This window comes from Phyllostomus hastatus, unplaced genomic scaffold, assembly GCF_019186645.2.
Source record: "Phyllostomus hastatus isolate PE091 unplaced genomic scaffold, TTU_PhHast_1.1 phas_contig_137, whole genome shotgun sequence".
Classification (NCBI taxonomy): domain Eukaryota; kingdom Metazoa; phylum Chordata; class Mammalia; order Chiroptera; family Phyllostomidae; genus Phyllostomus; species Phyllostomus hastatus.
The window spans coordinates 10,564,434-10,579,121 of NW_025333583.1; the positions used below are offsets into that span (position 1 = coordinate 10,564,434).

Genomic DNA, 14,688 nt, shown 5'->3' on the forward strand with positions numbered 1-14,688 from the left:
TAAGGTAAAGCATATAGAAAACTCTAGGTGTCTTACTGGGGAGGGGTAGCAAACACATTGTAAAGTGTTACTCCATTTGAACATAAGTCCAGATCAATTCTATTTTTGCCTGGCCCCCAATCAAACACAACACAGAAGATGATGGGCAATATTTGGAATTTGTGGTAGTCACTAAAACAAAGAACAAAGTAATTAATGACCAAACACGTTCAAAGCATACGGTCTACACTATGATTGAGCCACCTGGTACAGATGAAAAATATATCTAGAAAAAGATAATTATGTGACATTATCCAGAGTTATGGAATCTTCAGTGAGTAGCAGATGATCTACCGGACAACCTACTCCCGAAGCATATGGTACACCTTGCCTTTGGCTCTGTTGAGGAATGGACAGGGGGAACCAGGTGCAATCTGTCTCATAGGACATTGCTAGTCCAAGTGTGAGTCACATCTAAAACCGTCGTGGGGTTTGGACCCTGTTCCAGATGAAGTGCTAAAGACCAACATCTCATACATAACAACTGGGAACTGGATCTGCTTTGAAGTCAATCTGAACCTCCCAGAGTAGAAGTCAAGTCAACTTCCTACCATCTCCTAGACGCATGTCTAGTCCAGTGCTGTCCTTGCAACTTTCTGTGGACGTGGACATGTTCTAACTGTGCCTATTCAAAAGGCTTGAGCACTTGAAATAGTGTGAGTGAGGGGCTAAATCTTTCATTTTACTTAATTTAATGAATTTAACTTTAAATAGTCATATGTGGATAATGGGTACTCTTTTAATTGGCAAAGGTCTGGTTCACAACTTCATGACAGACATAAAATCATAGTTCAAATTGCTGGGACAAAACATAGTAATTTCCCTCCTTGCTATGTTATAGGAAAACAAACTTTTTAAACAGTAATTTGTATTAGCCTATAATTTTCTTTCTAATATGGTGAATATCTTAGCTTAAGAGATGTATTCCCACATTAGAGCAAGCTGTGTCCAAATTTGAAAGAAAAATAACTTAGGAACACATTATGACAAAAAACCATCACTTTACAGGATTCTTCACTGATTCCTTTGCCAACCCCTTGTGAAATTATAACTCAATTTCCAAAATTCCCATTTACTATAATTTTTCAAGGGTGTCTACATTTAGAAAATCGAGATGCATTGCTTGTCGATTATAGCTCACCAGAAATATTTAAACATTGTGGTTGAGAAAAGAAATTAGAGCAGATATACACTACAGCTACTCAAAAAACCCTAATTGTTGAAGCTTTACTTCAATGAAGAACTTTGCTTAAAATGCCTGTATTTTATGTATTTATTGATGAACTGGAACTAGTTTGCAAACATCAAGTGGCCTGATCCCTGAGTGGTGAAACTACACAAGCCATACTGCATGGGGAAGCGCTGTTTCCACCCTCGCCCAGCCAGGCCCTCACACACACACATACTGCTCTGGGTGCTACGGACCCCTCTCAGGCCCTCCGATCTATGTAAGTGTGTCCGGTTCCAACCAGGAACAGTAAGAATCAGGAGAGAGTGTCTCCTGTAGTCTTTCACTGGATGCTTGAAAGAAGTAGTTTGCTTTATTGTTATAGTACTTCAAAGATTTCATATGTCTTAAATCATTCTGTCTTTACAACATCCACATGAAATAAGCAGGTCATAATTTCTTTACAATGGGGAAGGGGGGATGGTTTCTGTTTTGTTTTGCCTGACCAAACCATTCTGTGACCAAAAGGTTTTTGAAAAGTCACTACATAATAGGATCTCGCCTCCTACACCCTAAACCAGAGGTAAAGAGGGTACTGAATATCTAGATCTGCCACCACTTGTCATAATTAAGGATGTGTTGGGTAGGTAATATGAAAGGATCTAAGAAACGTGCCCCGAGCTGGGTATGAAGAGATACTCTACCTCACCTTTTACATTTTGACTTGTAAAATATTTTGTGTTATCTATGTATTTCCAAACTTCATTGACAAAGTCCTGGAAATAAACAAGAAATCTTGTGCCAACCACACAAACCTAAAAAAAAAAGATTAGAGACTGGTATACCATTTCTTCAGTGAAAATCAGAAAAGTTATTAAAGAATAACTACTGCCCTGACTGGTGTGGCTCAGGGGAACGGGCATCGTCCTGCAAGCCAAAAAGTCGCTGGTTCGATTCCCGGGCAGGGCACAGGCCTGGGTTGCAGACCAGGTCCCCTGTTGGGGGGTGGTGCTAGCAGCGACCCATGAATGTTCCTCTCACATATCAGTGTTTCTCTCCTTCTCTTTCTCCCTCCCTTCCTCTCTCTCTAAAAATGAATAAATATTTTTTTAAAGAATAACTAATTCAAGAGTAACCCAGAAAGAGAAAACATTAGGAAGCCCTCTGATCAGAAGAGAAATTTATAAAGGTACAATTGAAAATTATAATCAAGATTTTCCCCTCACCTGAAAGAATAAATTTCATCCAGCCCATCTTCACCTTCCAAAGACATCATCATCCTTTTCACCATCTGAATACCTTCTTCTTGTTGCTCAGTAATTCCTTTTAACGGAAAGGAGGGTCTGTGGTGGTCCGAGTGCAAGTTGCCGTCTCCTCTATCCCCAGTTCCATCCTCCTTGCTGACTGGGAAAGGCAGACTACCAGGAAAAGATCAGCAGGGGTTAAGAAGACAAGCTCTGAAGCCAGGTAATAAACTGGGTTCTAATCCTGTGCCTGTCACTCATTAGCAATGAGAAAGTGGGCATGTCCGTCAACCTTCCTGAGCTTTAAATTTCTCATCTGTCAAATGGCACCAATCTACTTTATTGACAAAGTTTCAAGTAGCCAAAGCTTCTTTGATTTGGTAAAAATGGGAAATTTTGGCTTATCTAACCAAGTAACTGAAAAGGCAGAATTGCGCATGACCTTGGGATGACTAGTCTCAACCACAAGATCGCCTGACCCTGTCACCCTCTATGCCCATATTTAGTCTCCTTTGCTCTGACACTGGCTTCGCTCTCTGACTGGCTTCCTCCATGTTGCCCCTGAACACAGCCAAGCTCACACGACCCAACTCCACTACCCAAAAGCAACTGAGTGCTTAACCCTCTACTCTCACATTTAAAAAAAAATAAAAACGGAATCACTGATAACCTGGGGGCCAGATCTAGAAAATGTCAGCCTCCATTCAAGCCATTAGGTTAAAGTTCAGGAAGACATGCTTTCTAGAAAAAGGCTGGGTGATATTCTAGGCAGCCAAAAATAAATAAATAATTGCCTATTCATTAATGATCCCTTGAGGTTATTATAAAGATTAGAGAATGTGTATAAAATACTTAAAACTCAAATAATGTTATCATTATTATTATATTATAGATCGAGAATTCCTATACAGACATCAGATGATTGCTAGAAATGTGTAAAACCAATTTGTTCTGGTGTTTCACTCCAGCTGTTTGACTGAAATGAGACAAAAACTAGGCTGGGCTTCAATAATCAATACACAAATTGAAAAACAAGCCAACCGAACACATTTCAGGATAATACTCTACATGGCACTTTACAAATGCTTTCATGTAAACGACCTAATTTAATCCTTATATTAAGTGAATAGAGATTTCTGCCTCTTACTTTCCATAAAGAAACTAAAGCTACAAAGATGAAGTAATTCGGCCTAAGCCACGCAGCTAGTAGGTGAAGGAGCAAAGACTCAGTCATCTGATCAAAAGGGCAACGTCCTCTCTGCGTAGCGCATCCCCTCACTTTGCCCCTGGAAACCCTAAACAACTGAATTCAGCAATCTTATCCGTTCACTCAACATGCTGGCCATCCTTCGTGTATGGTTTTAAAGATGATTTCTCTACCATTTTATTTACTATAATTAAAAGAGGGCTTCGTGGTTTCATTTTTTATGTATAACTAGCATGACATATTTGCATGTCCTATATTACCTATCAGATAAACAGCTTCCAGGAAACAGGGTGTGGAACACAGAGTTTGCATCAGGCTATCGCTGTTTCCATAACATGAACCAGGAAAAAGGGGAGAGTGATGTGAAAATGAAGTCAGGAAGTTAGCCAGGAAAAAGAAGTTACAGTAACAGTTTTTCCATACTGCATTAAACCAGAAATAAAGTTTCTGGGTAGTCAGTAGAAGAACCTAAAAATTAGGTCCGAGGAATAGTCCTGCTCAGAACTCACTGCTTCTTTGACCTACTGTTATTTTTTCAGTCCACCTAGAAAAACCAAACGCACACAGCAGGCACCAAACAATAAAGCCAAAACTCTACTTTGCATGCTGGAGGTTTGTAGCACCAGAAGAGAGCATATTACTTCCCATCCTCCCTTTCAAAAAACACACCTGGTCAAATAACGAGCAAGTAGCAGAAAAGGCTGTTTGTTTCCCTCTTCAGCATGCTTCACAGTATTGCTCACACAAAATAAAGTAGCCCTTTCCGATGACACTGACAGAAGTGCCGTATGCTTTAGGCATATAAAGGCACCCTGAGATTATGAACAGGGAACAGGAGCCGAGCTGGGCTTTTGAAGTTCGGAGAAAACCTTAACTCAACAAGAGAAGTGTCACTTCTAAAGCACTTAATTCTTGTGAAGTACCATTTTAACAAGTATCAGTAGGATGAGTTATTCTGAACTATTTTTCTACAGAAAGGCGATGCCCCTCAGCAGTTCTAAGAGGTACACACATGCAAGAGAGGAGCTTAATTTCCCGCGGCAGGCATTTCGAAGCCAAAGGCTTATGGCTCTGAGCTGGAGGCTTCTTAGTACAGCTCTTAGTCTGAAAAATGAGTGTCCCCAGAAGCCTAATGATTCGACATCCCATACCAGCAATTTTCAACTGCTGTACCACGATAATTTCTAAGACATGCATGTGTTGTCGTACACCAGATGAAAATCGCTGTGCTATAATACTACCACTCTGCTCTCACCAAAAATAGGACAAGGAAAAAAACAGGTTTCAGACACAGCAGAAAGGATTAGAACAGTGAAAAGAACTCACAGAAGATAAAGAAAGGAAATGCCTGAAGGGGAAATTCAAGTTATTGGGGAGGGCTCTCTCCCCAACAAACTATAAAATATATTCCCATCTCTAAACACACATAAGCAAATTACATTTTATATGTGTCTCCTTTAGATCTGAAAGTTAACAAAAGACATTACATGTGTTTAAAATGATTCCCAAGTTGACATTCCTCTCTACCCTAAAGTTATCTACTGTAAGATACAGTTGTCCAGAGCTGTTTAAGAGCTAAATTCCTGTGTTTCAATGTGATTTTCATCCCTTTGTCACCAAACTCAGAAGAGTTCCTGGAACACAGAGAGTGGTCAGTGAACATTTGTTGAGGTCAGTCATCTAACACATTGCGACTCAGAGCAAAGACTCATGGGAGCAAGCACTCTCTAAAGGGGCCACTCACTACGTTGTGAGAGCACAGGGTTTGTCTACAAACATTATTCTTATGGCCTTACAAGAACTGCAGGGAGATGTTGGATTTCCTCAAGTTATGAATTATAATATCCAGCTGGTCTTTGCTGAATGGGCTGCTGAGGTCAGTGAACACTTCAATATGCCTCTTCTCAAACTTCTTTCCCCTAAAAGAGAGAGTTATCACATTAGGAAATCATTCTCCTGAATTAATTCCTATAGATTCACATGCACTTGTTTACTAAGCAGAAAGAAGCTAAGGAATGAATCTAGATACAGTTAACAAATGTGATTTACAATGTAAAACCTACGTATTGTTGATACTCAGTTAAGTTTCTCCCAAACACATAATCATCTGGTTATAGTTCATACTTTTTTTTAAAAGATTTTATTTATTTATTTCTAGAGCGAGGGGAAGGGAGGGAGAAAGGGAGAGAAACATCAGTGTGTGGTTGCCTCTTATGTGCCCCCCCACTGGGGACCTGGCCCACAACCCAGGCATGTGCCCTGACTGGGAATCGAACCGGCGACCCTTTGATTCGCAGGCCGGCACTCAATCCACTGAACCACACCAGCCAGGGCATTATTCATACTTTTAATGTCTTACAAAAATTTCTGTGCATTATGGAAATATTATGTCCCTGACTTCCTAATTCTAACTTCAGTTAAAGATGTGGTCATTATGATTAAAAAGGATTCCTTTCCTGCCTCCACACAGGTGGAAAGTGAACAAGCAACTCCCTCAGGGTATGACTTCAGCTTTGCAAGGGTTCACCTGCCTATCACCCTGGTCTGACCCCTCTCCCAGGGCTGGTGGCAGAACTTTGCAAAGAACATAAAGACATTGAAAAATTATAATACAAATTTAGGTCTGAGATTTTTGTGCAAATCTTTTTTCCTAACAGTCAAGGGATGTGTTTGCATGTATATTCAAAGACATATTTTAAAGGCGCAGTAATTAATAAATAATGGATTAGGAAGCTGGCCAGAGTTACTAATCATCTAATTTCAATACCATATGGATAGTACAACTTAGTAGTTTTTAAAATTCCTTTTAAAAACTCCTCATAATTAGCTTAAGTCAAATAGGAAGGAATCTGAAAGCTAAACATTTATTCCTCCCAGAGAAATTCCCACTCAGTACATCCCTTCCTTTTTAAAAACTTTTATGAAAGAGAGATTGAACTAAACCACTGAATTCTATCAAATGTTTCTTTAGCCACACTTAACAATGAATCACAAGGTGCACTGAGTATCAACCCATACAATTTTTGCAGAAAGGCTCATTTCCAACTCCCTGTAGTCAAGACACTTACACAGTTTCTTTCTGAATCACATCCATGCACACAATGAGTGCATCCAGGACTCAGCTAGTTAAGGGCAAGATACCAGCAAACAGCCCCTTCATCCCAAGAACATGAGGCTTTCTTCCAGGAAAGTCCACAGTGTCGGAAACTGTGGACACTGGGCTGACTATGTGGTGATTTAAAAGTACTTGTCCAATGGCCCATCTTCCAAAGTTAATTTCACTAACATATATTCATATATGCTATATATCAAAGTATATACGCTGAAACATATAATAACCAGGAAAAGTAAAATAAACCAAAAGGTAATCTAACGAATTTCATTCACTTAACCAAGAATTATGATGCCATTTTACAATGACTAGAAGCCATTTTTCTGTGATTAACAGTTCATTCTTAAATATGACGTGATCCATTATGCAGCATTTACAAGCTGCTCCCAGCACAGCAGAACCTCCTAGTGATCAGAGATGGCACTACTGTTTAGAAAAATAAGAGTAGCCCCTTTAAATCAGGGCACCTGTGGAAGAAACTGGAACTCTCACAGGTTGGCCATCAGTCTGATTCGGCACAAAAATATCCTCCAACTAGGAAAGCGTGGAGAATGCTAATGCTATCCTCTTCTAGAAGTATCTGCTCTCTGTCCAAACACTTCTGACCATCACCACCACCAAACGCTTTACACATCGTCAATACATATGATGTGTACCCCCTGGTATCTTCCCCTTTCTAGGCCTCCCATCCTCTCAGTATCACTAGTGCAAAGGAGGGGCAAGATTCTGCCCTGCAGGACCTGGAATCCGGGCACCCAGCCCAACCTGGTTAATTTCCCGTTAAATCCTAACACACATCATCTCCATGTCCTCAGAGCCAAAAATGTCCACAGTCAGAGCTGAGATTCTTAAGAGAACCTCACCAAACTAGATCATCATTCCTCAGATTAGAGAAAATTTCTTAAGAGTCTTCTTTGGCTGGAAAAGGATACAGTCTGCTTGCTGAGAACCTGGCTGGATTTTGCTGTTGATGTCCTCCAGCAAGTTGAAATCTGGTAGCATCAGGTGTCTGTGCACTGTGATGTTCCGGTACTGATCCTCACAAGCAAGGGCATTCTCGGTGCCATCTGTACCAAAAAGGACTAATGCAATTTCATCCTTGCTCTCAGCAAACACCTGGAAGAAGGTTAGAAGGCTGAAAACCACATAGTACCATGTGGAAGCCGTTAGATACTATCCCTCAGGGACTGAGAAAACCATAGCTCCCTATAGCAGGTTCCTGGTGCAACTGTCAATGATAGAATATTGGGCTGCAGGGCCCATGGGACAACGACAACCCCTAGGTTCTAGCAGACTATTTTATGGACTATAGGTCTCACCCTTCATTTCAGCACAGTTTAGGGTGGGAGAATAGTAGGGTGGTAACTGCTCTTGAACAATTCTAGCAAAATCAGACTCTAATTCTCAATAAAAAAACTACTGATTATTTGAAAGATTTTAGTCTGTCTTTCTGGAACGACTATGCAAGGTTTAGATTTTCCAGAGATTAGAAAGTTTTTTGCTGGTTCATATCCTATAGCCCAGGAATTGCACTTACAGGCACACACAGCGTAGAGAAATTCTTACATGTGCACATGAGCACACGACGAGCCGGAAAGTTCACTTTGGCACTGTTTGTGACAAACGGGGCAAAACTGGAGGCAAACAAACTACCCGTCAACAGCAGAATGCAAAAACACATTGGAGAATACTTATAAAATGGATTATTAGCCCAGTAAAAAAATAACTAAATTTGTGCAATGTTTATCAACAGGAATAAAACTCAAAGACATAAGGTTGAGGAAAAAATAAGATGCAAAATTACATGTACCATGTAACACCATCACATACACTTTTGAGAGACTCATACCATATTAAATATTATTTATGAATATACTTATAACCAAAAGTATGAAATATGCATAGTGATAACTATGCAAATTCTGAGGAAAAGAGATACACAAGGGGCTCCCCATTTATCTGTAATATCTTATTTTTTAAGAAAAAAGAAAAAGAAATTAAACAAATACAGAAAAGCTTTAGAATTATATATTGCTAAACAATGGGAAAATAGATTTTCATTATATTACACTCTGCATATGCCTCTTTTACAAACGATTTCATAACCAAACAAAAACAGTATCTGACACAACAGGCAGTCCGGTTCCCACCTACTACGTAAGCCTTTTGCATTAATGGGGAGAACGCTACATGGGGAAAGGATGAGATTCTGTCATTCTCTATTTTTATTTGGCCTGTGAAACTCCCCGTCCTTACCAACTCCAGTTCTAGTCCCTAGTTGTATATGGAGAAACTGCCCAGGGGCTGGGGTTCAAACATGCCAGTACACCAGTGGGACAAGCCAGCCGGAATTCTCTCTGCCTCCTGGACAAGAATGGATCTCCAGGCGGGGTAATCTTGCTCAGAAACAAACCCTCAGGAGAGGGAAGGAAACTCCGACTACAGTGAGAGACTAGCACCAGGTTTCGCCTCCCAGCCTTCTGATTCGCTCAGACTCCATGGAAGGGGCAGAGCCAAAAAAGAAACAGAGCCTAAATGCACTGTTTCTCTTTTTAAAAAAATCTATACTACCCTGGGGCACAGCAGCACAAATACTATAACCAATAATGGGATTAGAGGCATTCTAATCTTTGACCCAGTGGGGACTCCAGGTGATTAGAACTTGTTAAAATCTAGGATGGCAGGTGGGAGGTCGTAGTTCCCAGTGGAAAGAGCAGTACCCACAAGAAACAGCAGAGGTGTCCAGAAGGAGCAGCAGTGCCCAGGAAATGCAGCAGAACTTCATGGACTTAGAGGTTGTACCAGAAAGAGCAGAAATCAAGGGAAGAGTGTAGTTCACCCCCTCCCCACTTTGAATGTGAGCTGGCTTTAGTGACTGGCCTGACTAACAGAGAGCAGTAGACATGACTTTCTGACATTTCTAAAGCTGGGCCATAAAAAGCCACATAGGCAGGTCTCTAGAATACGAACTCTTGGGAATATTGCTTTTTAGAACCAGGAGGCACACTGTGAGACTCCCAAGCTACATGGAGCGACCACATGTAGGGGTTCTGATGGACAGCCCCAGATGAGTTCACGGCCACCGGAAGGCATAATTACCAGCTGTGGGACTGAGCCACCTTGAATGTCTGGCTCAGGTGAGCTTTCAGATGACTCAGACCCAGTGACCACCCAAGTGTGCCTGTCCAAAAGGCCTGAAGAGAGAATCACCCAACTGAGCCACCCAGTCATCTCACAGAACCTTGAGAGATGTTTTTTAAAAAGATGTCCTTTAAGATAGGAACTTTTGGGGCAGTACGTTACCCGGAAGCGGTAACTAGGATAGGCACAAAGTAGCTGAAGGACTTGTTCAAGAGCATGAGCTCAGTAAATGACATGGCAGAGCAAGGGTCCAAACGCAGGCCACCTGGCTCTGGGGACTGTACTTTCAAACACGACTTGACACTGCCTCTTGTTTCTGGTAAAAACTGTAATATCCAGTGGGCGGGCCAAAAACAAGAGAAGCAAAATGCAGCTCCCTAATGAGAGCTGGACTTGCATAGGAGCATGTGAAAGAAAACTCCTCAGATTCCCAAACACTGAGGCTGGACATCCTGCATTACAAGCAGTTAGAACATGAGTTTCAAGCTCAAGGCCAACCTGACACTTACCTGTCGCTGCACAAACATGGTCATCACCTTCTTTGCTTGTTCAAATGGGGATTCTTCCCCAGGAAAGGAGTTACTCATGGTAAGGCCCACATCCATACACAGCACAACAGCTGCCTGGAAACAAAGTCCCAAAGAGTATTTTAACACCATTAACAACAGTCATAAAAAAGAAAGAAAAGAGATGTGTCCTGTGTTTATTTCATCCAGAAAACCTGTACTGATATTTAGAGGATGCATGATAAATGGAGGGAAAATGTTCTATTTAGAGAACATGTATAAGACATATAAAGTTTTACTATGGAGAAACTTTAAATAGTCCTAATATTTTCTAGAAGCTAGGAAGTATCCGCCAGGCAGGAGTATGCTTCAGGCAGGTGCTTCTCCTTTGGCCTGGGCCCAAGAATAAACCCAGGGGAAGCAGATCTGCAAACAACCTGCAAGCTCGAGCTAAGTCCATCCCAGATGAGCCTAAAATACACCTGACAACTGCAGGTGATCTACAGACCCACGAGTATGAGAACAGATGCTTTTGTTGTAAGCCACTGATTTGGGGTGTAGTTTGTTATAAAGCATTTTTGTAACAATAGGTGACTACTACAATATGTATGTGGCAATAGGTGACTGCCATAATCTATGTATTCTAAAATGACACCCCACAATTTGAACTGGTTTATAAACTGGAGATCTGAAATAAAGACCAAGACACCAAATCTGTTCTAGAAGGGGAAGGAACCACATAAACAATAACACCAGCAAAAATGTTCCATGACAGAGGTATGCAATAGCCACTACAAGGGCACACGCAAAGGGCATCTATGCAAGACTGGTGGAGAAGATTGAGGGGGGATATGAAACTTGGGTGACTCTTAAAGAATGAGCAGGAGTCAGTTATGTGGACAAGGGGAGCTGCAGTCAGAGGGAACACCAAAAATAAAGACACTTGTTCATTAGATAATAATCATGTACATAGGGGACTGAGAAAACATGGAAAGCATAAACCATTCTATAAAAAAGATACATGTAAAATTCTATATTTGGCATCCAAAAGTTAACTGAATATGAGCTGGAGGAGACCTGAACTAATAGCAACTAATAATTTCAAAGTGGATTATAAAGTGAGTCACTAGTATGACACGGCCACAGACCTATATTCCCCATGCCTATCTCATTCCATCCTCCAAAATATTTTAAGTTGTGTCAATGGCTTATTGAACTCAAGGAAGAGAACGGTCTTATGGTAAAACAAAATGAAACTGGACTAGCAATCTGCAGACCTGAGATCCAGACCCATCTTTACTATCAATTAGTTCTGAGTCCTTGGGGATGTCACTTAACCTCACTATTAATTCATGGAGGCAGAAAGCAGTTGTTGGACTAGATGAGATCTAAGGTCTTTTTCAGAGTTAACATTCTTTGACACTGATAGTCTCACCTGTGCTTTGTACTGATCAGACCACATCTGACAAACCGTGAGCAGTTCTGAGCATCACTTCTTGTAAGAAAGATTAAAACTAAATATGAAGGCCCTGGCTGGAGTGGCTCAGGGGACTGAGCGCAGGCCTGCAAATCAAAGCATCAAGGGTTTGATTCCCAGTCAGGGCACATGCCTGGGTGGCAGGCCATGTCCCCAGTAGGGGGTGCACTAGAGGCAACCAAACATTAATGTTTCGCTCTCCCTCTTTCTCCCTCCTTTCCCCTCTCTCTAAAAATAAAATCTTTTAAAAAAGAACATGAAATGAGAAAGTTGGAAGTTATAGAAGGATCTGAAGAACATGTGATATGAGGAACAGTTTGAAAAAAAAAATGGATATTTAAGCCAGATGAGAAGTTTTAGAGAATGATTTAGGGGAAGATTTAGGGGAAGATTTAGAAGATTAGTTCCTCCCAAATATCTGAGAGCTGTGTAATATAAGGTGTAATATAAGGATCAGTCTTTGAGAGAGAGAATAAGTTACAGGGAGATTGATCTGACTCCATATAAAGAGAAAAAAAAATTAGAAGTGATCAGTACAAGAACCAATTTCTGAAGTGTGATCCCCTGACCCTAGAAGTGTTTGACAAAGCTGGATGAGGTCCTGTCAGGGAAGTTACACAGGACAATTTCTAAATTTGGTTATATCTCAGGGAACCCATGAAAAAGAAAGACTATTTAAGTTTTTCCCTAGCTTACAAAGAATTAAACTTAATGCATTTATATTAAGAGATTTCTGGAGAAGAAAACAGAATGTTTGGAGAAAAGGTGGGAATAAGCCACAAAATTCCTCTGAGAATAATAAAATTCACATCCTAAAGTTTCATTGCCTTGAGCATAAGAATCTTAAAAAATGTAAGAGTTCCAAAATATGTTGCTGCATTTATTTCAAACACATTCATAAAAACTACGTACTTTTAAATGAGAACATTTGAAGCCTTTTGCTAAGAATCAGGTATCCAAAAAATATCAACAAAGGGTTTCACAATACAGAACTTCTCATAAGGAAACAGAAGAGTCTATATATATTTCAAGTTCCTTTCTGGCGGCCGTAAGAAAACCAGGAGAGACAAACTGGGCAGCGTGGCACTCCGTCCATTTAGCACCAAAGCAACACAGGCTGTCAGAGAGTGGCTACAGGCCCACCAGCCACCAACAGCTGCTCTACTAAAGCTGAAAAGTTTTCAGCAGTTGAAAAAGGAGGTACAAAAGGAGGTGAATGGCAACATATGTTCATAATTGTTTTAATCAACATTTCCCTACAGAATATCGAGGCAACTGAGGATTAGTTGCTGAAACTCCTATCTTATTTATCTGCATATAAGATACCTATCATGGGGCCTTCCCTGTCTTTGGGTGGGTGGGCAACTCCCTGCAACACACCTCCTTCTATTGACCCTTCTGGACACTATCCCTCTCTACCTATATTGAAGAAATCATTTCAAAAAAATCATTTTAACATCTGTTGTTAATTTGGGACTCTGAAGGTCAGAGATTCCTAGCAAGGCAGAAATTCTCCAGGGCTCTGAAACCGACCTCCTGGGTTCAAACCTGAATTTCATTACTTATGGACTGGATGACCTGGGCTAATCACTTCACATTTTTCATGCCTCGGTTTCCCACCTGCAAACTGGGGATAATAGTTTTCACTTCTTGGGCCTGTTAAGATTAAATGAGAGAGGCATAAAGCATTTAGATCTGTGCCCAACACAGAGTAAGCTTTCGATCAATGTGAAATATTATAATAGAGGTAATAACATGACACTTCACATTCAAGTTATTTTGCTTACAGAGCCTCTCTAAAGTTTTACAAGTCTGTGGGGTAGATGCTTACCACAGCTAACTTCCATTCCCATATAGATTTTAAAAACCCAGGCTCAGAAGTAATGGAGAAGGGGTTGCAGGGTGACCGACTGCGTAGGGAGGTGGGATAAGGAGGAGATGGAGAGGAAGGGAGAGGGTGAGATGGCAGAGACAGGGTAGGGGATAGGCGAGGATCAAATTCAAACCTCAGCTTACAGCGCATCCCTCGCTCCAGGCCCTCCTTATCTAGCCTGTGACCCACCAAGATCTCCCTTCTTTCCCAGGAACTGCAGTCATCGTAGGATCCCTGCTCCTAAATCACACCCTCCATCCTTGGCACCCGCCAGGTAGAAGCCCACGCCCCCTCCTACCTTATTCCCGGACCGCGCCATGTTGCCGCCCCAACAGGAGCCTCGGGTGCCTCTTCCGGGTGGGAAACTGCAACGCCGCAACTCAGTTCCAGCGGACTCGTACCCGCCGAGTCCTAGGAAGAGCCGCTTCCCGCGGAGCCTGCGGGGGGCGGGGAAACCCCGCGCGGACGCCCTGAGCATGCGCAGATTTCCCGCGCGCCTCCCTGGAGCGGAAACGCTTGTGATTTTTGAGTTGCCCAAGTCTCTACCACTACATAAATACAAATCACCTATCCGAAGCCTTCACTTCCCTCTCCTGTCACTGAGAATCACACCTACAGCGTTTTTGTGTCAGAGCCCTCGCTTTAGATTTTCTTAAGTAAGCGTATGAATTCAGAAAGTCACCTTTATAGAAGCTTGTTTTTTTTTTTTCTAGAAGGGGGGTATAATGAAAGACTTCACAGATGCGATGACTTTGGAACCAATTCCTAAAGGAATAGTCATTTTGCTTGCAATTAAAAGTGAGAAGGAGATTCTTTGGAGAAGAAATGGGATGTGTAGAGGCCTTGAGGCATGAAACAGCACCTGCTAAGGATCCCAGTAGTTAGAGAGTGTTGGCAGCTTGGAAGGGAGAAGAAGGGGAG

At 41.4% G+C, this 14,688-nt stretch overlaps 1 protein-coding gene across 1 annotated transcript in view; it reads right to left on the bottom strand.

Moving 5' to 3' along the window:
• XRCC5 (X-ray repair cross complementing 5) overlaps positions 1 to 14,211 on the bottom strand; it is a 95,283-nt gene extending 81,072 nt beyond the window's left edge. Inside the window, exons 1-6 of the mRNA XM_045853674.1 lie at positions 14,066 to 14,211; positions 10,421 to 10,534; positions 7,703 to 7,886; positions 6,727 to 6,775; positions 5,455 to 5,577; positions 2,434 to 2,625 (exon numbers count right to left, since the gene is read on the bottom strand). Coding sequence (XP_045709630.1) covers positions 2,434 to 2,625; positions 5,455 to 5,577; positions 6,727 to 6,775; positions 7,703 to 7,886; positions 10,421 to 10,534; positions 14,066 to 14,086 — 683 coding nt within the window. The 5' untranslated portion in view covers positions 14,087 to 14,211. The remainder of the gene's footprint in view (positions 1 to 2,433; positions 2,626 to 5,454; positions 5,578 to 6,726; positions 6,776 to 7,702; positions 7,887 to 10,420; positions 10,535 to 14,065) is intronic.
• Between the last annotated feature and the right edge of the window lie 477 nt (positions 14,212 to 14,688).